Below are 26,133 nucleotides of genomic sequence, written 5' to 3'. Positions count from 1 at the left end.
CTAAATCTTTTGCAGTCTATTACTAAGCCGGTTCTGTGATTAATATCCTGCAAAAAAAACTGTAGAATAAGATTAATTTTCGTTCCAAGTTTCATTAATATCGATTTAGTTGTTAACCTTTTATAACTGTGTACTTAAATACAGTATTATTTAATGTCATAATTTTGTTAATATAAATAAATATCATTATATTCTTGTTTGACCAGTATTACTTGACAGGACGAGTAGGACTCGTTTCTTTTTGCAAGTTACATTGGAATATATTATTTACATCATGTCGAATAAGAAGGTGAGTTTCATGACAGAAAAATATTGAAAATCATACTGATAAAATTCTATAAGATTGATCAATATTTTCCTGTTTTAGGAATTATCAGAATTGCAAGTTTTTAAAACAGTATTATATTACTGTTTAGTAATAACAGTTTTACCTGTGCTAGTATTCTTTATAAGCAAGATCTTTATATTCGATGGTATTAATTTAATAATTCTTATATATATATTTCTGTAAACATAAATGTATCTTTGTCGACAACGATTATTTTCTTTGATATCATGCTTTTACAGGTTTATTGGGAATAAATAGCATATCAAGCAATGTGTATTCAGCAGGAGTTACAATTGTGGTCTTACACATCGCATTAGGAGCCTATATATATAGAGCATACTTTGATGAACGATCCAAGACGGAAGTCAAGAAAGATTAATCCTTTTATTAGTCCATGCATGCAATTTAGTACACTTCCATGGTTCATCTACATTTAATCATTGTCAACATATAATCAACCAAAAAATGTGGTTTGCTCATATAATTTTAATATATAATTTACATAAGCTTTGACGATATTTAATATTCAAAGTTTGATTATATATGATACATTAGATGCATGATGTAGCAGAAATTATTATTTATATAATGAAAAAAATATTGAAACATTCCTGCTGAATTTAAAACTATTATATTTTTTATATTAATATAAATATTGGGAGTAGATGACTTAATTTTTAATTTCAGTAAACTTTTATTATTTAATGTTCCAAAAATTAACGTTCATTATGTCATATTACGTCATATTACGATGATTGAATATAACATTAACAATAGTTATATATTCTTTTCAATTTCTTCTTTATTTTTATCAAGCATAAATAATAATGTTATATTATAATCAATGTATGTATGTGTGTATGTAAGGCATTTTTAAAATGAATAAAAAAAAATGTGTATGCCTTGCTGTGACCAGAAATCATCAAGATATTACATGTGTAAAAGTCATGAATAATCAAAAATAAAATGGCTGAGATGTACCAAAGCTTATTAATTATATACACATTGTCACTATGTAAAATTACAAGTATATCTAATTAACTAGGAACTAGAACTTTACTATTCCGGTACTGAAAGCTCAATTTTCATTACGAAAATTAATGAAAATAACAGTAGTCCTTCCCTTCACTGTATTTGTTTTTCCTTAAGAAAGAGAGTAGCTTTTATAAAGCTACAGCTGCCTAATACTTACTCAATGTGACTACTATAGCAGGCTTGGTGAATTGAATAAGTGAAATATTAATTTATTTAAGTATCATAAATGCAACATAAATTTGTGTGACAGTAGATTTTCGCTGTCCGTTTTCGAAAACGATGGAATGAACAATACGTGTTATTTTAAATATATAAGATCGCCAGCGATGTTTCCTACTTCACAATTTAATTTAGTTAATTTTAATTTAACTTAGTATTAAACATTTTCACTGGCATTAGAATACTCAGGAGTCTCTTTTGAGTATCTCACTGGCAGAGCAATTTTCTTTATTAAATCGTGTCTTGGAAATTTATTAATAATATAATAAATCTCTCATAAATTTGTTATATTACCTAAAATATGTCACAAAGGTACGAAAAAGATGATACATGTATACAGGGTGGAATAAAATTTCTCCGAGTCGAATTATTTAAGACCGGTGATATTATTTTTATTATTCATTTAATGAACTTAATAAACTTCTAATATTTTAAATGATCTACCCTGTATACATATACTACATTTGCATATATCTATATTTCGTGTATGTGTATTATATATATATATAATATATATATATATTACAATATATGAATGACACGATAGTACGAATAATTCATTGTTTAATTACTAAAGCTATTCTCACCTTGGGTGTATTATTTTTCTGCATTTCCAAGACACTCGCTTCCGAATAACAAACGATCGCTCAACGAACTAGAAGTTTATCAGATTGACAATAATTAAAGGGAAATAAAACAAGAGGGAGAAAGAGAAATAGACAGACAGAGAAAGAGAGAAAGAGAGAGACAGAGAAATAGAAAAACAACATGTGCTGTCTAACTAAGTCATATCAGGCGCTTGTGTGACAATGATGAAGATGATTTCATAATGAAATATTCACCATTTCTCAATCTTGGTAAATTTAATAATATTAGAAAAACATAAATCGAGATGACTGTTACTCAACATCCATCTTTTCTTCTTCGGTTTGTGGTTGATGAGCGTCGCCCTGGCTATTCTGATTAGTACTCTTTTGATCATTGGCAGTTTTGTCCTTTGGTTTTTCCTCTTTAGGAGGTTCTACCTTAGGTTTAGGTTTATTCAAAACTGGCAATATAATGTTATCTAATGCCTACATAATAACAAATAAATATCAATATATACGTATATGTATATCCATAAAATTATATATAAAATACAATTTATTAGAAATTTACCTGTTTTTCCGAACGTATTTGGGATACAGTTACTGGCGGTTGTTGCGTACGTGGAGTACCTGCAAGTATTACGCGTTTCTCTTCCAGCCAAGCCCATTTCTCTTGTACTGTTTTCTCGACCTTCTTTATCTCGTCATCAGTTAAGTGAGAGTACTTATCGTCCTTTCCAAAGGAAGCCTTAATGTTATCTATTCCCTTTTTAGCAAGTTGTAATGCACCTGCTAGTTCATCCAATACATGACCTCTTCCTTCGAATTCTCGTCTCCTTTCTTTTATTGGCTCACCTTGTGCCTAGTCAATAAATAATCATCAATAGTTGACACGTTGTTACTTCAATATAATTATATATGTAATTTTTATTTTTATTTACTTCTCTTATAGTACCTTTAGGCGTGTAAGACGATCTATATAAACTTGTCTTTGACAATCTTCCCCTTCCTCGTAAAGCCAGATTTCAGTTTCATCTAACGTACGGCTAAGTGCATCTTTGTCAGTTTCCGTGACGAAAGTAGCTAATTGATAATCATCGGTTAGTTTAGCCCGTAAATCGTAAACGTATTCCTCTAATGCATTACGCGCATCGATACGTTCGTTCTCTTGTCTATCTTCAGCAATCATTTTACACTGTATATTAAAAATAAAAAAACCTGAAGAATTAGATTGGTACATCAGAGAATTTCTATTACAAAAGGGAAAAATAACAATACCTCCTTTTCTAAGGCCGCATCTAACTTTCTTTGAGATAGTCCATTAACATTTGCCTCGATTGGTAATTCGATTGTACGTACAGGAACTTTTTTCTTGCCTTTGCCATCTTCTCCTTTATCTTCTCCCTGAAACACATATAATTATATGATAATGTTGTTTCTTTTCTTTTCTTTCTTTTTTTTTTTTTAATATATTTACATCTACGATAGATAAAGAATAGGTCACGATAGTATAGGGTAGCGGTCGTATTAGAAAAACATTTACAAGAAAGCTTCGTTATTTCAAACATATACAACTTCTTTTTTATATTTTCTTTCGACTTACCTTCATTGTACATTGCTTTCTTGCAACTTGTTTTCTTTTTTTTTTTTTTTTGGATTCTTGACATGTTAGTATATCAGGTTTATAATACAGAAACAAAACCATAACAATGTGTAAAGTATAAAAAAAAAAGCTTAGACAAGAACAAGAGAATTCGAGTTGGAAATTAGGGCTTGACGATCGTTAAACAAAGGTGAGCACAAGGACAAGTTCTTATGCGTACAGTTTATAATTCGTACAGTTTCATTCCATACAAGAATATTAAAAAATGTAAAGAAATACGTAATTCATATGCCTGAATGTCTTAGTACGAATAGAAAACTGAATCCGCATTGCCTGCCTTTACAACTAATAATAATTCACACAACTACAAAATGGCAGTCATATGAAAAGATCACTGTCCCTTTTCCTTCTGCGTCCCAATTTAAAGAATAGCAGAGCAAAGACAGACAGCACGGCTGACACAGCTGTATCTTGGACCCATATGCACTATATTTTTAGTATACACACATATATATATATATATATATCTAGAACTATTATAACATTTTTACTAATACTCCATGCTGATTAAAGAATGGAGATATGACTATTACAGACAATCCTTAAATGGTCGAGATTGCAGAAGAAATCGACACAGAGTTTTAAGATTTTAATATGCATTTGATTTTTCATGCAAGTGTGCTTTTCATTGTAATAATAAATAATAAATATATATATAGTTCTAATACTCGTTAAATATATACACAACATGAAGAGAAATATATGGATTTTGTGCGACTAATTCGACGGTGATATCTAAATTTTTTAACATATTCAATTACGTATGTACAACATGAAAGATGACAACAAATACGTTGTTGCATAACAATATGAAGTATGAGATTTGTTTCAGAGTATAAAGGAAATATTTTCAATTGATGAAATACGTGCAGAAATTTTTCATTTCAATTTTTCACCCTGTAATGATAAATCAAATCACGATTAAAATACAGACGATGGATTCAATAAGAATCTAATTAGAGAGAAGACAGTCAATGTCCTTGATATTTACGAATAAAAGGATAGTCACAACTCGTACAATGATATGACATAATGATGACCTAACTGAAGCAAATGTAAGAAACAAAATCAGCATAATTGCTGAAGAAATCTATGCGTATGGGTCCAAGTAGAGGTAGTGTGTCGCGTACCGAGCTGAACCAAGAAAGAATCCTCGAGGAGCAGGAAGGGGCAGAACCCCTAACACCTCTTCCAGCATTGTCAGCATCTGAGTTTCTTCGAGTCTTATCCATGCTCACCTAAACCACAACAAACTCACGTAATCATGCATCTGAAGATACATATAGTTGTTACATGAATGTGATTTTTTGCACCCTGTTAATGATCACGAATGGACAAATATATGATTATATCATTGATGTATAATTATACAGTATAATTATATCTTTTATGATGATAATTATAACTTTAAATATTCCACACATCATTATATAATTCGATAGAAAATTCATAAAGAAATCATCAAAATTATAAACGTAAATATACCTCTGGTGCTGGTGGTTCATTTGCTTGTGCTTCTTGATCAGATTTATCTTTCTTATTATCCTGTTGTTGTTGTTCGACGTCCATGTTATTTTGTTGCTGTTGCTGTTGCAATAATTTTTCTTCTTCCTCTTTCTCCTGTTGCGTTGGTTCACGTTTCTCCACGAGCGATGCCGACGCAATGGTAAGGATACCATTGAGATTTATCCTCACTTTGACCTTAACTTTCGAAGCCTCACCTTCTGGTGTTGGCTTCACATTTTTAATAACAAAGACACCTAATAAAAAGAACGAATGAGAACACTTTTTTTCATTTTAATTATCTAAGTCTTGTAAGACATAAATGCATACCAATATGTGTTTGAGGATGGGATGATGGGGGCATACTGTAGCTAGCTGTGAGCGTAAATGAATTTGAACGATAAAAAGTTAGCATCTTCGAAAACGGGATTGGATGATTATGTCCAAACACCTCCATTTCTCTATATAATATAAAAGATTGATACAAAAGATTGAAATATTTTTTTCTGTATTCATTTTTGAAATATTTATTAAGCTCTTAGGATATTTACCCTTCTTCTCCTTGAGTAGGATCCCATGTCAATTTCAATGGATATGGTTGTATATCGGTGACTGAAAATTCTCGAACCCTAACTGCAGGGCTGAGCATTGCACATTGCAATGCGCAACCACGAGAAACCGCCTCGTCCTGATTCAATGTTGTTGATATTGGACGACCAAATACTTCTTCAACTGCACGTTTCAATGCAGGAACACGACTAGATCCACCAGCTATTTCCATCGAATGTATGTCTTCTGGTTTTAGTTCTGTAATAAAATATTAGTAAACGATGTAACATTACTCTTTTTGGATAAAAAAGTATATTGTTTGGAATAATTGAAAATACTTACTAGAATCTGCTAGACATTGCCTAAGAGTTGATTCAACACGTTTGAATAAGTGAGCACACATAGCTTCCATGTCAGCTCTTTTCATCTCACCATGAACATCCTTTTCTTCCATAAAACATTCAATGTTAAGAGGAAGAGTAGTAGAATTGGCTGACATTTGTTTCTTCAATTTTTCTACTTCAGCAAGTAACCTTAAGTACGCCCGCGGACTTGTATGTGGATCTATGCGATATCGAGTCTGAAAATCTCTGCAAAAATGTTCTGCTAAGATAATATCTATATCTCTACCACCCAAATTACTATCAGCTGCACTAGCTAACATCTGTAATGAATATAAATGCACTATAAGTTTCAAAATAATTTGTTAATGTACTTATTTAATAAATAAGGTACAATACAATACAAACCTTGAGTTTTCCTTTATGAAAAGCACAAATACACACTTGTAAACTAGCATAGCCACAATCAACGAAAACTACATTTCTTGGTGCTGCTTCAGGAGCTGGTAAATCTTGTTTATAAATACCATAACATAGAGCAGTAGCAGTTGTTTCGTTAAACAATCTAAGGACATTTAGACCAGCAATACGTGCAGCATCAAGCAAAGCTTGCCTTTCAGCTTGCGTATAATATGATGGAACAGATATAACACAATCATTGACTGCTGTCTGAAGTGCCGTTTCAGAAGTATCCTTCAATTTTGTAAATAACATTGCAGTTATTTGTTCCGGTGAAAAAATATGTTCTTCTCCTAAATATTGTACCTATAAATAACATGATATAAAAAATCTAAGCAAAGATTTAAAAAAATTTGTTTTCAAATGTTTTATCAAATATTTATTGTTATATATTTGATTTCAACTAATATAAACTTTTATAAGGATTATAAACTGAATGAAATTCTGATTCATCGTGCATAATATATGTTAAAATGATATAAATAAAATCTGAGTCCTCATAAACTGTAAAGTACTTGGAAAACTGCCAATTAATTCTCATTCTTCATTGCTAGAAACTACCAAACAGACTTGTGTAATATAATTTTATATTACAAATATATAACAATGAAATTATTTATAGTACTAGAAGAATGAATGAACTTTTTTACAATCTAAATAAAGCTTACATGTATCCCAATATTTCCATCTGCCTGTTGAGAGCTTTTAAATGATAAACATTTAAGTTCACGCTGTACTTGGAGATCATTAAACTTTCTACCTAAAAGCCTCTTGAATCCATAAATGGTATTCTTCATGTTGGTTACCATTTGATTTTTTGCCGCCACACCAAGTATACGATTTTTTTCGCTGAATGCTACACATGATCTGTAAGATAAAAAAATTATTTTAATTTTTAATCATTTAATTTATAATTACTTATAATTTTTTAGTAATAATTACTAATAAATATAATTATAAATATAAAACATACTAATAATAAATATAATAAATATTTCAGAGCTAATACAATTCTAGAAAATTCTCTCTTTCACCAGATCAATAATGTTTCTTCTAGAAAATAAATGGTATGATATATGATAATCATGATAAGCATTACAAAAAATATGTTGTGTAATAAATGAGTGATATTTTTATATAACATAATTTATTTTTCATGAATTTTATTTAGTTATATTACACATATCATATGACACAATATACTGCTAAAATGTATATAACAGGTATATTCCTGAGTGTCACTGATAATTTTAGATGTGAAGACACGTAAAAAACGAAATAAAAGTCTAACATACAGTAGAGGGACATTTTTCTCGGAGTGTTACAAAATCGCATATTATCTTATAAACACGGAATATATTTGTTATCATTTAATACATCGTTGTTTCCAAAAAAATAGATATCAGTGAATCATTACAATATAGGAAATCATTAGAATTAATAAATTGACGATGAAACGAAGAGAAAAATTTTCGAAATTTTTCGAACGAGAACGAATAGATTTATACGAAGGAAGAAAATGTAAAAGAATTTTATAAAAATTAAAAAAAGATTAGAAGATTGATAAAAAAATAAAAATAAATTTAAACATAAAACTCGAAATGACTATATACGCAATTTATATCGAAACCATAAAAGAGAATGATCGTTGGCGAACCATCGGTATCGATCAAAAATGTAATTCGACGTTTTACCATTTTTGGTATTAGATGACGGAGCACCCATGATCTTCTTTGTCGACGATAGATGAAAGAAAATACCGTCGTAGAGATATTTTTACGGGAGAAAAATAAAAAGTATACGAATGAAAAGAGACCGGCATGTTAAGAGATCAGCGGTCTTTTCAACGATGAGAAAGGAAGAAAGAGAAAGAGAAAGAGAAAGAGAGAGAGAGAGAGAGAGAGAGAGAGAGAGAGAGAGAGAGAGAGAGAGAGAGAGAGAAAGAGAGAGAATAATAAAAAAGAAAACTACAAGATCTTACGACAAGAATGACGAAACTTACGGTGTGTTACGAAGACTATAATCATTGGCTATAGTCTCGATACCTCCCGCTCTTGCTACGGCTACATAACAGCTCTCATTTCCGAAGTCGATCCCGATCACGGACATAGCAGCCATGGCTGATTTCTTGAATTTGTACGATGTTCTCCTAACGACACTGTGTACACGAGTCAATTGGATTTATTTATTTTCTTTTTTTTTTTTTATATATTCTCAATCACTCTGTGTTAACGATTATCGACAATTTCGTAAGATAATGAAACGTAAATCGGATGTGATCGTTCGAGAAAATTTTCGGAATCTTAATTTCGTTAATAAAGCGACACACCGTCACAAGCATCCGCTCGCTCAAGTTGCATACGATAAACTGAAAGAGAGTAGCCTTCCGATCGTGACTGTGACGATAGCTTTCTGCTATAGCCCGCTGAAACATCATGGCGCTGGTTAGAAACTCTCTGATTGGTCAATAGTTTTCTCTGGAATATTCTGGAAACTTGCGACGTAATACCTTTCCGCAATGCAAACCGCATATGTGTTTTCTCGAACAATCGGTGACGATCAAATTTCGACGACATTCGAATAAAATTATACATTTTTAAGAGAATATATTGCATAAATTCAAACAACTTTTAACGATACTCGATAGTAAACTAGAATCGTAAGGATGATTTGAATAGCCTTCATTTCTTTAAAGAAAATTTGAATTTTTCGTCACGCGCTGGCCAAATATGATTGGCTCGACTTACAAAATGGTTGGCGGTCAATTAATTTTCAAAATTATTATCATTCATACGTCCTTCGAATATTTCTTGATGACGTTATACATTTCTTATGAATATTTTTGTATTCTCATTTATTTCAATATTCAGGATGTAATTATTATTTTAAATAATTATTCGATTCTATGCAGATGACTTAAATTCTTTGTTACTCAAGACCATGCAATTAGATCGATGAAATTTTTGTTGAATATTACGTGCAGAATTGATACTATCCTTCTTCTAAGATTAATATCTATTTAATATTTTAACGAGAAATTATTTATAATTTTTATAATACATTACTTTCAATTACGTATTATATCTTTGAAAAACATACATGTTTTTTCTACATAATTGGCAATGTGTCTACTTAGAGTACGTTTGCGTTTAATCGAAATAAATGATTTTTCTTAATTTTTATAAAAAATATGGATATTAATTTTATCGGGATAACAAATCATGAAATTATAAACACGAGTTTATCAATCCTTTCAAGAGAATACCAGATATTAGTGAATTATTCAATGTATGTATGTTTTCCAAAAAGAGTCACGTGTGTAAAAACGTAAAAGAAATAGTTCTTCAAAAATGTCACGGTGGGGTAACTTGAAATTATATCTCACCATGAGAAGTCCTAAGCATACGGAAATAATATTAAGTTATTTGAAGCTTGGAAAAGATGGTAGAATCAGGGATACATTCTGTCAGTATGGTAGAGGTTATGGACAGTTTTGTTATATCTTAGAAAAGCAGGCTTATCCATTATGTAAATTGATAGATACATTCTTTACAACATGTAGTCCAATAGTTTTTAAATATATAAATGGTCCACTCAGAATAAGAAAGAATGATACCAATCAAAGCCGTTATAAAAATCTAGGATTGATATTAGGCGGTATTGGTCTTGTCACAGCTTTGTGTGATTCTCCAGATTATACTAGAGGTAAAATATTATATGATACTTAAGTATAAGATGTGTCTTTTTTGATATTATTTTTTTTTCTATCATTTATATACAATTTTATGTGATCTAGAAAAGCGTTTCTTTCGTGCAGCACAATACGGTAATATACCGGAACTTAAAAGAGTATGTAAATTAATTTTTGTATATGCATGTATTAAAGAAATGGAATTACTTCATTGCATTTCATTATATAGGCATTGTCAGATGGTATTGACGTGAATGAGAGGCATCCACTGGGTTGGACCGCTTTACAGGCAGCAGCAATAAATGGAAAGGGCGATGCAGTTAAATTCTTGATAGAAAAAGGTGCTGACCTAAATGCAGGGGACAATTTTATTAATGTTTATAAAACTGCTATGCAAAAAGGTTTACATACAATAGAAGGTATTTTCAATAAAATTAATTGTTAGTATTTATGCTGCAAATTAATAAATAATTACATTTTTAATGATATCAAAATAATCTTTAGTACTTCAGAAAAGATCAGACGAATTCTTTGATGGATTAAACAGTAGAGCTTCGTTTCATGGCTTCACAGCATTGCATTATGCTGTTCTAGCTAATTCTAAAAGTTGTGTAAAAGCATTACTAGATGCAGGAGCAGATCCTACTGTTGAAAATGATGCAGGACATCGACCAGTAGAATACACGAAAGAAGGAGAAATTAAAGATATGCTTATCAAATACGCATTAATGTTTGATGAAATTTTGAAAGAAAAAGTATATATATTTCTAAAAAAAATAATCAGAAATATTCTATTACTTGATATTTATATTTTTTTGTAATTTTTTGGAATTCTGCTTATAATTTGAACGATTAACTTTAGGAAGCAGAAGAGCGGCGTAGATTTCCATTGGAACAACGTCTTAAACAGCACATTGTTGGACAGGAAGGACCAGTTTCTATTGTTGCATCTAGTAAGGAAATATAACTATTTAATTAATAGAATATATTTTTCTTTTGTATATATAAAATATGTATCATTCTATTAAGCTATTAGGAGAAAAGAAAATGGTTGGATAGATGAGGAACATCCATTGGTATTCTTATTTCTTGGTTCATCTGGAATTGGAAAAACTGAATTAGCTAAACAATTAGCAGCATACATTCATAAAAATAAATCAGATGGCTTTATTCGCTTAGATATGTCCGAGTATCAAGAGAAACACGAAGTTGCTAAATTAATTGGTGCACCACCAGGGTATATTTATATTGTTTTGTAATCCGTATATTTATTTTTACATATCTAATTTTTATCTTATATTTTTTGTCTAGATATGTAGGGCATGAAAGTGGTGGCCAATTAACAAAGTTATTAAAAAAATGTCCTAATGCTGTTGTATTATTTGATGAAGTTGATAAAGCACATCCTGATGTCTTAACAGTACTATTACAACTTTTTGATGAGGTATAGTTAATAAATGTTGCTAGTTATTTAATTAGATATTAAAAAATCATCTATAATTAATATTTATAATTCAATAGGGAAGATTAACCGACGGTAAAGGAAAAACGATTGAATGTAAGAACGCAATTTTTATAATGACATCAAATTTAGCAAGCGAAGAAATCGCAGAATATGCTATGCAGCTTCGCGAAGAAGCAAATCGTTTGTTATCTCAAAGACTCGATAAAAATTCGAACGAAGATCAAGAACCAGAACATATTGAGATATCTCGTAATTTTAAAGATCAAGTGGTACGAGATTAATTTGTTTTTATGTTAATACGATAATATTGCAATAATTTTATTTCTAATTAAATCACTATTCATGTAGGTGCGTCCGATATTGAAAGCATATTTTCGAAGAGACGAATTTTTGGGTAGAATAAATGAAATTGTTTACTTCTTACCATTCTCCAGAGCAGAATTATTAAAATTAGTAGCTCGAGAATTAGATGCATGGGCTGTACGTGCACGTGAAAGGCACATGATCGAATTAAAATGGGAGAGAGATGTGTTATCAGTTTTAGCCGATGGATATGATTCTCATTATGGTGCACGTTCGATTAAGTATGAAGTTGAAAGACGTGTAGTCAATCAATTAGCTGCTGCTCATGAACGAGGACAAATTGGTATATATTAATGTTTTTATTCGCTAATTGATTAAGTTAATTAATTCTCATAATATATTTCTCGCGTTATAGCAAAGGGATGTTGTGTGTTACTTAAAGCAAAATGGCATGAAAATGGAGCAAGTATATGTCTTTCCGTTCGTCCAAAAGGAGTAAAAGATTTTGTGGATATTGCTGAAACCGATAATTTAGTAAAAAATGTCAATTCTTTGATTTAACTTAAAATTATTTCAGTTTATAATAGATAGACCATAAATAATGATACGTTTTTTCATAATACTGTAACTAGTCATTTAATTTCGAGCTAAGATAAAAATGTATATATATAATTTCAAAGATTTTTCTCTATAACGTTTCTCGTGCTTTTAATGCCATGACGTTTGCCACATATAGTACATATTTCATTAATTTAAGTAGAACATAATATATTATCAATTTTTTCTTTCTATACACACGGCTTTTTATAAATTAATTAGTATGATATATATGGGCTCGAGTATTATTTAAAGTGACGAGTTAGGATTTTTTGCTTAATATACATGATATCAAAGAAAACAAATTGATTGTTGCTTATATTATTATTATAATCACTTTAATAAAAAATAATTCTCTGTATTTCTTCTCTTTAAAAAGATTTTTTTTTTAAATTTAGATATCTGCAAAAAATGCACGAATACATCAACGATTTACCATGTAAATAATATATTCTTTATTCCGAATAAAATCACGATAAGGATACATTACAAGAAAAATATAGATTACACATTACATGTAAGATACATTACTGTACGTACCAAGATGATAGATATTATTCGTAAGAAATCCACAAAACCAGTTGTGGAGAACGTTTTTTTCTTTCTCCCCTCTGTTCTTTTTTTCGATCATTTTTATTTAATTTGCGATTACAATATAGAAGAAGTTAAAACGTAATTCTTTTTTTTTATGTTTATCATTTTTTTTATATTTGACAATCGATAGAATAAAAAGCAGTTCCATTTGATAGAATATTCTCGACATATACAATTAACATGCTGACGGTATTTCACTATACAGTGCAAGGCAAATTCAGGTCCGACCAACAGGGTGTCTATCGATTTAGAAATTACTAACACTTTCTTCTTCTTCTTTTTTTCTTTGCAAAATTCCTGTAAAGGATATCAAGTATAATATATTTATAAAGGAACAATACTTAATTATCGAAAGTGAAGTGAGATTCTTCTTTTTTTCTTTCTTTATAAGATTATTTTTTTTTTCACGTAAACGTGATCGTTTGTAAAAATGTGTGTATATATACGTAACATAAAATTATTAAAGAGTTTAGAGATAGAGAGTAGTTCGGTAGACACCCGGGATGATTGTTCATACGGCGGTAAACATATATATATCTCAAGTATATGTATATGCACGCGTTTATATGCGTGTATATATGTATATACGTGTAAATTTAATACAAACAGTATACCTCTCGCTGTATGTGTACGTAGAACAATAGAAATACTGTGTAAATATAAGTTTAAGCGTACGATTCGGACCGATTATTTTTTGACAATAAAGCGTCCCTCCATTTTTTTTCTTTTCCTTTCATTTTTATTTTTCATTAAACCATTTCTTTTTTCTTTCTTTCATTTTTTTCCTCTTCGAAATTCCTTTGATTCTACAATTTTTGCTTTATATAATAGTTGTACTTATATGTATAATATATATATATATATATATATATATATATATATATATATATATATACATACACATACATACATACATATACATACATACATACATACACACACACACACACACATATTTATATATGTTATACTCATTTTTATAATATGGATAATGATTATATAACTAATTTAATTCTTCTTCTTTTTCTTTTCTTTCATTTTCATCTTACTTTTCTCTTTTTTTCTATTATTTTATAATGATCTCACGTCGCATTCGTGATTTTTTTCAGTCAAACGATTAAAAGGATCACACTATAGGATCTAATCATTTTTCAATAAATGATGCTTTCTTTCTTGAATCTGCTTAAGTTATAATAATAATGTTCTTGTTTTTTTTTTCAGATTTGAAAATATCTTTCTTATGATATGACAGTTTGGTCAGAAAATTCATGCAACGAGATAAGACTGTATATATATATGTATGTATGTACATATATATATGTATAATCCTTTCAATGATTTTCTTTAAATCTTTCTCTTTTTTTATTACACATCGTAATATCAATATGTTAAATTAATAAATTTTTTGTTTTTTATCTTTTTTTTTTATTTTTTTTTTGTTGAGATGGTATCTATAGATCATCATCTTCCTTTAAATATTCCGACGACATGAATATGAATTAGTCTCGTGCTACACATTACAGTTTATGCATTTTTTTGTTGCTTTGCTTCGATAATTGTACGATTATTAACAATAACGACTTCCGATATATATATATATTATATATATTATATATTAATTATATATATATAATATAATAATATTATAGCGAACAGTTAATAGTTTATAATTTAATAATAATATAATAATAATAATAATAATATAATAATAAATACATTTACACGAGAGACATATATATTTTTTAGGCCTTCGAATTCGATAGCAAGCCGTGTCTTTTCCGTGCGTCTAAATTTTTTGTTGTAATTTCTTTTTTTTAATTCTTTTATTATGTCTTTTCCGTAATTTCTTTCTTTTTTCTTTTTATTATTTTATCAATATTCTTTGGAGGCCACACTTTTTGCACATTTAAAAGGGCTTAGGCCTAATTAAGTCGGTTTAAGTCTCCTCTAGTTATGTTTATTTTTTTATTCTTTTTTTTATTCATTTATTTATTTATTTTGAATTAAATACACATGCGATGAAAAGTAATATCGGACTTTCTTGTCGGACGTTTTATTAGAAATACTAAATGTTTCATTGAAATGTGTTTTGTCTTAAAACTTTAGTTTGTACGATTTACTTACGTTCGTAGTAAAATGGTACATGATTTTTTCTTTTTCTTTTTTTTTTACGAAGATATTTTCATAACGTAATAATATGTATATATATTTTTTAATATGTAATTGAAACATATTAATAACAAATCGGAACTTCAATCTAAAATGAATTGAAGCAGATCATTTTAATTACTCAAATATGTTCTCGTTCGGAAGGCATATTTAAATAAGATTAAAAATCTCAATTTTCATAAATTCACAACTGATAATAAATCTGTTATGATATATCACATATTCAATAAAATATATAATATTATATAATATATAGTAAAATAGAACGTAACATAAACATGATAATAACGTAATGCAGAAAGATAAGGATTTTCAGTAACATTAATTTGGAATCCTTTGCTTTTCTTACTTTTTTTTCTTTCTTCTTCTTTTTCCAATTTTACATGTATAATAACACTACTTAGTTTTTATGTTTTATATCGTTATTCAACGATATTCCCTAAGGCTATCACAAAAGTGAGCAAGGGATTATCTAGATTAGAGAGTACGAGTATGAAGAAGAGGAGATATATATTTTCCTTTGCTGATCCAATTATTGATTATGATATCTCATAGATTGGTATCGAACCTTGCTAGTATGATAAAACACATTCCTTTCATTTACCAATATCAGATCTTGATCAACTAATCGTTTAAATGATTTCTAAAGTTAATACGAAATTAGTTGATTAGATTTCTTCTCATTTTTTTCTCCATTCTTTCTTCTTTTAAGAATATTGAATCCTATCTCTTTCGATTTTTCTATAAGATATTTGCCTCGTTAGAAATTCTTCGATAAATATTGAATGATGACATTTAAGTCTAATAAATAAAATTAATGAAGTGTATGCCACATGGCAATAGCCTTTCTTGGCGACTGAGTCATATGATGCCAATGTTCTCGACTCTGATTGCTACTACTTTCTGATCCTGATCCTGTTGATACTGTAGCTGGCCCAACTATACAAGAGCCAACTATAGCATTTCCACCGATGAGTTCGCTGCTGGAATCTAAGACGCATACCTTTAATGAAAAGAAAATTAAATTTGTTATAATTGAAATTAAGGGAGAAACGCATGTCTCTTGTAGCTTTAATCGAATATTCTGTAATTTTCTTGAAATGATATTACTCTATTTTTCTGTTTCTTTTTTCTTTTATTTTTGAATTAATACCATTAGTAAATTTTTAAAAATTAATATTACATACCTCGATCGCGGATGTTGCGAGAGAACTTGCAGGAACGTTGAAGGACATAGCTTCGTTCCAGACAGGACTCGTCGTTGCCTTTCTCACAGCAGTTTTCTTTTTCTTCTTTACTCTTTTATCGCCACAAAGTAGACTGACCTTTACGAAAGGATCCAATGTTTCTTTTTCCTAAATATAATTTTTTTTCTTTTCAATTTCAAATGTCAAAGTATTATCAGTTAGAAACAGGATGAAAATAAATGTATCTTGAAAACTAAACATAGATTTTTTTTTTAATAATTATTTATATAATTAATAATTATAATTATTCCATCTCCAGAGAGTGTTGATAATGTTAATGACAAATGTTATCTACAAGCATTTTTTTCTTGTCCTTCACAGTATGCAACACCATTATACATAATTGTAAATATCGGTTGCATATTCTACGGGATAAGAAAAGTTGCTTACTGATAGATGGCGCTTGCAAGCTACATTATCTGCGATGTCTAAAGTGTTGCCTATATTCAGGCATTTCTTCATCATTTTTTTTTTTTCCAATTACTTCTACTAATTAATTTTCTTTATGAACGCGATTGAACTAGTCAGGCTTCAAGAAAATGATTTTATAAAAGCATTACCTGCGATGGGAATAAATTTCTTGCTTTGAGTATGACCACAGTGAGTCTTTCAGCACTGGGTAAATAAGAAAGCGAAAGAAGGACTTCTTGAATTTCTTCAGGTGGTTTTTTCTCACGTTCAATTTCGCCCCAAACTTCGATGGAAGATGAAGTGGAAGGTAATTCTAAACTGTCCATCGCGACCCTAACCGATCCTACAATGTCGTTTCTTGAGAAACGATCGTAATCGAATACCTATAATTTAACAAGAAAATGTGTCGATCTCTTAATTATATTCCGATTAAATATGTGTATAATATAAAAATATTAGATACATTTGAGATTACATTGAGAGATTATAAATTAGATAGAAAATAACAAAGCTGATGACCTGTAGAACCAATGTCTTGTCCTGTAATTCTTCATAGCTGACTGGAAACTTGAAGTGTTGATCGAAAAAAGGATTAGGATCGTTTCTATGAATCGGCGTTTGCCTCTTGCGTGCGTCGACTTCAGGACTGAGTGTTAGTTTCACATAAGGATCATTGAAACCGCCTTGATCGCTGCCAGCTAGATCATGTGCTTCGATTAGATGAACGTGGAGATCGGATCGATCGAAATCATACTTCAAACGTAGATGCAATCGGCCAAGGCTTTTACCAGTTCTACAAACAAAAAAAAAGAGAGATTTTTCTCATATATATATTTTTTATTTTACAGAAAGGGCTTGTTTTTTATGTATTTATCTATTTTTTTTTTTTTTTTTTTTACGTAATTCTCTTGTACCGATATATCTCAAAAGATTATCTATACGTATTCGTCAGATATTAAATAATAATCAGCTTCTACAGCAGCAGTTAAACTATATGCTTTAACGCGTACGCCATTTAATCGGTGATTTGATCTCCATACTGTTTGAATATCGCTTAAATAAATTGACCATTTCCTGATGATCCAATTACTCTCTATATCATAGGAACAAACATGTATACTCTTTCTCTCTCTCATAGGAATTATTTATCGTAGTAAACCATTACGTGTGTATGCATGATATGTGTGTATGCACGTGTTAATGTTATTATTTTTATTTTAATTGTCTTACCTTCGAGCGCTTAAAAATACTGGACCATCTCTTCTTTGATAAAGATCTGGTTGAAGCGAACCTAAAGGTGATGCTGGAGGTGCTGGACCACCATCGCTATTGTAATTAAAATTATTAATTATTTTTTGATTCATTTTTTAATTTCACATCAAATTGAAGACATTTCCGATGTTTATTTTTTTTTAACTGACCTAATAGAAGCACGTGGGGGAGGAATGAGAAGTGGTGAAAGACAACGACTAGCTCTTGGCGTTCCCTGGATACCACTAATCGAAGGACATCCGCAAGATGAACTAACGCCTGTTGCTAATGACGATAGAGAACTTTGAGAGGGTGAAGCATTTCCGCTGTGTAGACTTCCGGAATAACTCGCTGGACTTCCACATCTTGCATCCAGTGATGCTGTTCTTGCTGGTGATGGTGATCTATTGGAAAAGCAAATTATTTGTTTAGAACAATTGCTAAAAAGAGAAATAAGAAAAAAAGAAAAAAGAAAAGAAAAGAATCGTAATTTTTTTTCAGATTGATTTCCCCAGATTCATTTGACGATATTTAAAGTGAATATTATATATTATAAAATTAAAAAAATATATATGTATGATTTAAAAAATTATGTACAAATAAAAAAGAAAACAATAATTTCTTTTGCTAAAATTTTCTCAGGTCAATATTTGTAAAATTTAAAGCAACATTTGTCCGTGGAAATTTGACAAAAAAATGTTATACCTTTCATTCCTATAGACTCTATTCTTTGAACTTCACGAACAAAAGGATCACAAAAGCATTGTTCGTAATCGAGTTTCAAAAGTTAGCAAATATTTTGCATATAACAAATATGCCCCAAAGGTAATAACTTATTATTTACGTTTTATATACTTCTTTTTTTTTCTTACTTTATAATATTTTCACCGCAATAAAAGTTTTCTCGATAAAAGCAGAAAATAACTTAAAGGATTAGTCTACTTTCGTTTTTTAAGTTTTTTGTAGTTAAGTTAAATAAGCTTAATAAACAAGAATGTTTTTAAGAAAAACAGAGGAGTTACTTAAGTCTTAATATAAAGAGTGAACCGTATAAAAGTTTCTCGATGATTTTAAAAATCGATTGTTTTTTAAAAACTTTTAAATTAGCTTGGAGAAGAGTAAACATTTTTAAAAATCGCGTAGGATTTTTTGGCCCATTCTGTACAATGAATGAATATTCATTTTACAAGTGTTTACTTGTATATGTATACATAAATACATAAATTATATACATAAATACATATGTGTATATATATATATATATATATATATAAATATATATGTAAAAGTAGAATGGGGTTAGCACAGTTTTACGTTATCTGAAATTGGATCGGCCAATCATCATTCTTATCCAGTATCGCCATCAAAAAGTTTAATGCCAGCTGGAGTAGCTATTTCCCTGTTCGGTCGTTCGTGTTTAACAGCAAGTCCTAGCCTAATAGACACACCCACGCGACTCATTATATCTTACCGGACATCTAATGCACCAACCGAGATTGAATATCTACCGTCCATCAGTGATATTAAACGACCTCCAAGGAGAAGAATGAAGAGGCACTTCGTCTAAGTTCCACTTCGAACTCCGATACAATCTATTTAAATCGTTTCGCATAATCGTATATTCTTATTATAACACCTTAACCAAATCAAATATAATTACTTTCTAATTGAATATTTCTAATCTCAATTTCTTCAATTATTCTATAAGATGGGCCATTTATAAAACTTGTCAACTATTTATTCGATTTTTCTTTTTTTTATTAGATCGAACAAGATATGTAACGATGGATTATAGAAATAATTATATTGTTTTTGTTTTTATTAATTGATAAAAGTAAATAAAAATTTTTCTGACAGAATTTAAATTTAATAATTAATATGCCCAATGATATAGGCAATCCTCCAAACATTGTCGATACTGTTGCTTGTGAGCGCCATCTATCAGTAAGAAAATTTTGTCAACCCCACGGAGAATGCAACACTGTAATACATAACTGACCGCACTGGTTGCATATTCAATATTTTTTGCTTTCAATATTGACATTGATAAATAAATACATTAATTAACAAAACAAATGAATTAATACATTTTTTATAGAAAATAATTAATAACAAAGCGTTACTTATTGATCGTTATCGTTTGCAAATTGTAAAATTACAATTTTAAGAACTTTTTTGGGCCTACTCTTTATTATATCTAAAAGTGTGTTAAAACAAAATCTATGAAAGAAAAATTGATTATATTTCTAGAACGAGCTTTTAAAAGAATGTCAAATAAAAATTTATTCCAATAGTTTGATTAGAAATAGAAGGAATTTAAAGAATCAACCTCGAACTTCTGCTCGGTGGATACGATGAAGCAGCATGTAAAGGATCATGATGATGGTGATGATGATGGTGGTGATGTTGTTGATGATGACGTCCATCGGGTCCAAATGCTCTGATTTGAGGCGAAGAACCACGATGAGCAGAAGGACCTGAGGCACCTTCTTGAGAACTTTGCGAGCTGACGGATGAATTTCTTCCAAGGGCTCGTCCACTTGCACTTCCCCCACCACCACACGGATAACTACGACTTTGATGTGGTAAACCACCTAAAAAATAATTATTCGTAATCTTACATTATAAATTTTATCTTTCTAATCGATTTCATCATGCTCGATATAAAAGATTGAAAAATATATGATTAGAAATTTTTATTAGAAAAAGAAGAAAAAAAGAAATGTTATTTTCTGATTAATAGAATGATTTACAGTGAATTCAAATAAAAACAAATGAAAAAATGATTACATCGTAGCTTTTATGAGAAATATAAATAGAAAATTTTTATAAATTTGCGGCTTATTTTTTGTTCATTCTTTTTTTTTAATTATTATTATTTTTACTATTTGATTCATTAATAAGGATTTTTTCGCTATATTTCTTATCTCACTCTTATGATTATTATGTTTTATCGATTTTCATCCCTTTCCTTGGTACAGACCGACATCATAAATCGTTCGATTTCTTTTATTTTTATTTCTTTGTTTCTTTTTATTTTATAACATTTTCGTGAATCCCAGTCGTTAGAGATTTAACACGCAAATACGAACACGAATCACAAATTTTATCGTGGAAAAGTTAAAAAGGATAAGTCGTTCTTTCAATATTTAATGGCATCAAATAAATGGAATATTATACATGCATATATATATATATATATATATATATATATATATACGATATATTAATGAAATATATTCGTAAATGTATAAAATACATTTTATAAAAATTTACTGATAAACTAGAAGGATTCAAACGAAATTTACACTCATTTATTTCCATCGATCCGTGCGTATTCATTTTATTTATATTTTCTTTCTATAAATATAAAATTAAAAATTTTTAATAAAATATATTTTTATAATCGACTTATATATATAATATGTATATATAAATTTTTTTTCCATAAAAAAAATTTCAGAATGTCACAGGTCAGGGAAGAGAATACGTTTGATGAAGAATTCACACATACAAATGCATATTTTTTACGTCGTTACTTTCCTTAGAATCGACCCACCCCTTTTACCGTGCATAAAAATCGCCTGCAACGTAGTCGGCACTTTTTATAACGGGGATATGAAACATAACGCTCGTAAACAGTGCCGAGTGGCGCACCGTGTGCTCGTAAAAATCTAAATATGAGAGATAATCGAGAGAGCGTAAAACTTCGGGAACATAGTTATCGCGTGGGAAGGACAAAAAGAGAGGGAGAGTGAGAGAGAAAGAGAGAGAGAGAGAGAGAGAGAGAGAGAAAGAGAGAGAGAGAGAGAGAGAGAGAGAGAGAGAGAGAGAGAGAGAGAAATAAATAAATTAAAAAAAAGGAAAAAACAAGAAAACGAAAAAATAAAAACAAATATCTTTCTTTGCACTCGATCAAAGTTAGTTAATTTGAAAAATTTATGTAATAAAAATTAATTCTTAAAAGTAATCAGGAAGATGATAGTAAAAGTTTAATATAATATTTGATATTATTTACAAATTTTATTCGAAATGATTATAGTAAAATTCGAATGAAATTATAATTTTACTTGTAAAATTAGAAAATATGAAGAGAATATGTATTACGGAGGCGTTTCATAAAATTAAAAAAAAAAAAGTTTCTTTTTATTTAAATATTAGTTAAAAATAAAAATGTATACCTGATTCAACCATTATCGATGAGGGTTGTATAGTGTGTTGTTCCTTGGCGATGTTGAATTCCTAAAAATATAAAAAAGAAGAAAATTCTTTGTTAATAAAGCCAAAGATAAAGACAGAAAGAGACGATCAAAGAGATAAAGGGGATTATAATTTTCCAAATCAATTAATATCTAAAATTATCACCCCTCAGCAAATTGAAACATATCTTTCTTTCTCTCTCTCTCTCTTTTCCCAATGATTTTCTTTATCAAAGAAGGAATGAATTAACGTATGACTGAGCTTGTTCGTTAATTGGTCAAAGCTGGAAATTGAATATCATTTCATTGCGTTCGAGAGTTTGAAGGTATTATCCTTGCATGATTTGTTACTAAAATTAATAAACAATAGAGAGAGAGAGAAAGAGAGAGAGAGAGAGAGAGAGAGAGAGAGAGAGAGATTTTCTATATGTTTCTTATACAGCTGAAGTACATATTCCATATCAGAAAATTTTATTAAGTTTTCATTGATTTTCAACATACATTATTATTTATCTACATGTGTGTATATATATATAAAACTGTATAAAATTATTTTTAAATTACTAAAATGAAAGAAATTACAAAGAAGAGACTTAATCATGAAAAATGTTGTCTTATCTTTTCTCTATTTAATTTCTTCCTCTACTTCTTCTTACTCTCCGAAACACTTACGACGTCTGCAACGAATTACCAGCACTATACTTCGGAACCCTTATAACTCACCCTTATGACCAATAATTTCCAACTAGTTGCGAGATAATCGTGGTAATTAAAGCGAATCGAACAAATTATCGGAGAGTCAGTATTTCGTAAAGAAAAAAAGAAGAAAGATATAAGAAAACAAAATACGAATACACGAAATTAACTTCGAATTGGTTGAATTAATTCTTTCGAGAATGTGAAGATAATGTTTAAAAAAAAAATGGAAAAAAGGCAGGAGAAAAAGAAAAAAACCAAAAAGCAAATTTTTGATTTTGCCGAAGTGAATCGATCATTATCTTTATCACGTGTCGAAAAGAACCGAAGAAACGCGTACTCTTGACCCAGTTACAGACGATCTTTTATCACACTTGGGAATCGTCATTATGTATTTTTATCCCCATCCCCCCATTACTACTACCCCCTACTCCCCTCATCGCCGAAGAAGTCGTTTAATCCTCCTGGGAACGCTCGGGAAGACTCGTTATACAATTTTTTTTCTTCTTTTCCCTTTCTTTTTTTTTTATCTGATGATATATACACTTTCTCAACCCCCTTTTATATTTTTTTTTCCTTTTTTACTATCTTTCCCGTATAATAAATCTCTCGATAGGAGATACCTTCTTTTTGAATCTTTTCCACTTTATTTCTACCTACGCATTTTGTAAAAAAATCGTAATAATAATAATAATAATAATAATAATAATAATAATAATAATAATAATAATAATAATAATAACAATAACAACAACAATAATAATACTAATAATAATAATAATAAATTTTTAATTTTTTTCGAAAGAATCTAAATGTGAAAAAATAACCTCGACCACTTGAAATTTGAAATTGAAATATTATTTCCATATATATATATATATATATATATATATTTTAGTATTTCAACATTGCTCCGATTTCATCAAAGAATCATTTATATCAATTAATGCACATAGCTTTCCACGTTAAGAAAAATTTCCAAAGATCTATTATTGTTATATACTTGTGGTTCTGATCACGTGACGTTTTTTATTCATTTTTTTAATTTCGATATACCTTCCTTTTTATCTTTCCTTCTTTTCTTTCTTTCTTTTTTTTCTTATTTTTTCTTCGACTTCCTTTATATTAACTTAACTCCGTTCTATGCCGATAAAAACGTCTACAGTATCTTTACGCTCAGATAATAAATCTTCGTTATCGCGTGTTTAAAGAGAGGAAGACATATAAGGGGTGAAGAAAATTCGTGTTCAGCTTGGACTGACTATAAAATGTGTCTTTACTACTGCCTCACACCATATCTCGACATTGTACTACTCAATCTCGGATCAAACTTCTTCCTGAAATTATGCATTTAATAATTTATTATTAATATTTTAAATGATTATTATATTGCATAATTATTTTATTATAATTATCAGGTCAAATGACATTCTTGTTTATACATAAATAATTTTTTGTAGAAATATTTAAAAAAAGATCGATGAACTCGTCCTTGCTTTTTTGTTTTCATTACATTAAATTGTATATTTGAATTATCGTTACTTCATTCGATTTTACTTCCTTTCTTCGATACTGTTGAACCTGATCATAAATATAAGTTCACTTTAGTCTTCTCTCTCGAGGGATCAAGTAGATAGTAAGCGCTATGACAGGAAAAGATCTGAACACGAATTTGAGTTTCGACATTCTGGCAAATGTCGAATAGTAAGGGTAAAGTTGGAAGGTAGAGGGGCGAGGTCGCTGGAAGCTGCTTTTCACGGGTCGATACTCTGAGCAACCGGAGCAGGTCCTGTGGTTACGCCCTCCGAACTCAAATATCAAATTTTTTATGCGCCTTCCTTTTACTTTCTCTTTATGTTTTCGTCATTTTTTATTATCTTCGAAGATTTCGTCATCAATCGATCGTAAATCCTAACTTCAACAAGTATTAACTCATCATCATTAAAACTAATTTTATTGAGAGAAAAAAAAAAGAAAGAAAAAGAATATGAAAAAAAGGAAAAGAAAAAAAGATAACTAGAAAATATTGATCGGACGAATAGAATTTTGAAGCAACGACATTAGCATAATTTTCTAATTTATGCTAGATGAAAATAGTTTAAAAACATTGAAATATAAAATAATTAAAATTACGTAAGAAAGAAAGAGATAGAGAAAGAATGGTGTTAAATTGCGAAAAATATGTTCGTGAGATAGCGAGGCTTATCGTGTCACGTAGAACATTAATAATGTACTTTACGATCGTCAGAATAAAGAATTATATACGAAGATAGATATCTATATATCTACACACATAGAGAGAGAGAGAGAGACAGACGTATAGCATTCACATATTCTTCGTGGCAAATACAATGAAAAAGGATTCCTCACTCGATCTATCTTCCATCCATAGCACAATGGTTGCAAAGCCACGAAGTGTGATAGTATCCTTGTGAAACCACACGAGTGTTTTTGCAACGAAGTTTGTATCATTGGGAAAGTAGAGGGATGCTGTGGGATGCAAACAAATCGTTTTCCATGAGAAGATTGTCTGGAGAGAGGAAGAGAGAAAGAGAACAAGAGATAGATAGATGGATAGATAGAAAAGTAATAGGGGATGGAGGGTTGAATTTTATCGAGACTCCATTTATAAAACTTTTTAACTTTTCATTTGACTTTTTTCTTTCACATTCGATCAAACAAGCTTTATAATGATAGACTGTAAAAATAATTACCTTTTTTCTCTCTATTTATTAATTGGTAAAAAAGTAAGTATATAATTCTTCTATGAAAATTTAATAATTAATGTGCCTAATAATAGGCAATTCTCCAGGCATCGTCGATAAT

At 29.6% G+C, this 26,133-nt stretch overlaps 4 protein-coding genes across 18 annotated transcripts in view; 2 read left to right on the top strand and 2 right to left on the bottom strand.

Moving 5' to 3' along the window:
- Positions 1–11: 11 nt before the first annotated feature.
- Positions 12–1,313, top strand: LOC127068608 (vacuolar ATPase assembly integral membrane protein VMA21 homolog). The gene is made up of 3 exons (XM_051004945.1): positions 12–289; positions 368–473; positions 568–1,313. The coding sequence occupies exons 1-3, from the start codon at positions 275–277 to the stop codon at positions 705–707; spliced, it is 261 nt and encodes an 86-aa protein (XP_050860902.1). The 5' UTR covers positions 12–274; the 3' UTR covers positions 708–1,313.
- Positions 694–9,061, bottom strand: LOC127068606 (97 kDa heat shock protein). Of its 2 annotated transcripts, XM_051004939.1 has the most exons (12): positions 8,687–9,061; positions 7,353–7,551; positions 6,634–6,990; positions 6,227–6,548; positions 5,887–6,142; positions 5,666–5,796; positions 5,318–5,592; positions 4,963–5,070; positions 3,448–3,573; positions 3,125–3,364; positions 2,741–3,031; positions 694–2,655 (listed from the first exon to the last, which is right to left on the bottom strand). In XM_051004939.1, the coding sequence occupies exons 1-12, from the start codon at positions 8,800–8,802 to the stop codon at positions 2,482–2,484; spliced, it is 2,595 nt and encodes an 864-aa protein (XP_050860896.1). In that variant the 5' UTR covers positions 8,803–9,061; the 3' UTR covers positions 694–2,481. The 2 variants fall into 2 exon arrangements, with proteins under 2 accessions (XP_050860896.1, XP_050860897.1); XM_051004940.1 differs by lacking the exon at positions 4,963–5,070 and having other exon boundaries at positions 8,687–9,060.
- A 612-nt stretch (positions 9,062–9,673) lies between these two features.
- Positions 9,674–13,101, top strand: LOC127068574 (caseinolytic peptidase B protein homolog). 2 transcript variants are annotated; one of them, XM_051004892.1, is made up of 10 exons: positions 9,674–10,389; positions 10,502–10,533; positions 10,605–10,794; positions 10,880–11,130; positions 11,238–11,328; positions 11,405–11,612; positions 11,687–11,819; positions 11,897–12,109; positions 12,189–12,486; positions 12,559–13,101. In XM_051004892.1, exons 1-10 carry the CDS (start codon positions 10,035–10,037, stop codon positions 12,702–12,704), a joined length of 1,917 nt encoding a protein of 638 aa, XP_050860849.1. In that variant the 5' UTR covers positions 9,674–10,034; the 3' UTR covers positions 12,705–13,101. The 2 variants fall into 2 exon arrangements, with proteins under 2 accessions (XP_050860849.1, XP_050860848.1); XM_051004891.1 differs by having other exon boundaries at positions 9,677–10,389; positions 10,481–10,533.
- Positions 13,102–13,171: 70 nt separating this feature from the next.
- Positions 13,172–26,133, bottom strand: part of LOC127068575 (synaptotagmin-5) — a 95,523-nt gene continuing 82,561 nt past the window's right edge. For all 13 annotated transcript variants that reach the window (XM_051004894.1, XM_051004897.1, XM_051004896.1 and 10 more), the window contains 8 exons: positions 22,594–22,654; positions 20,742–21,006; positions 18,583–18,816; positions 18,392–18,487; positions 17,681–17,954; positions 17,311–17,544; positions 16,691–16,858; positions 13,172–16,506 (listed from right to left, as the gene is read on the bottom strand). In XM_051004894.1, the coding sequence (XP_050860851.1) occupies positions 16,318–16,506; positions 16,691–16,858; positions 17,311–17,544; positions 17,681–17,954; positions 18,392–18,487; positions 18,583–18,816; positions 20,742–21,006; positions 22,594–22,654 (1,521 nt within the window). In that variant the 3' untranslated portion in view covers positions 13,172–16,317. The remainder of the gene's footprint in view (positions 16,507–16,690; positions 16,859–17,310; positions 17,545–17,680; positions 17,955–18,391; positions 18,488–18,582; positions 18,817–20,741; positions 21,007–22,593; positions 22,655–26,133) is intronic.

This window comes from Vespula vulgaris, chromosome 13 (assembly GCF_905475345.1).
Source record: "Vespula vulgaris chromosome 13, iyVesVulg1.1, whole genome shotgun sequence".
In the NCBI taxonomy this organism is placed as follows: domain Eukaryota; kingdom Metazoa; phylum Arthropoda; class Insecta; order Hymenoptera; family Vespidae; genus Vespula; species Vespula vulgaris.
This window is presented reverse-complemented; position numbering and strand designations above follow the sequence as displayed.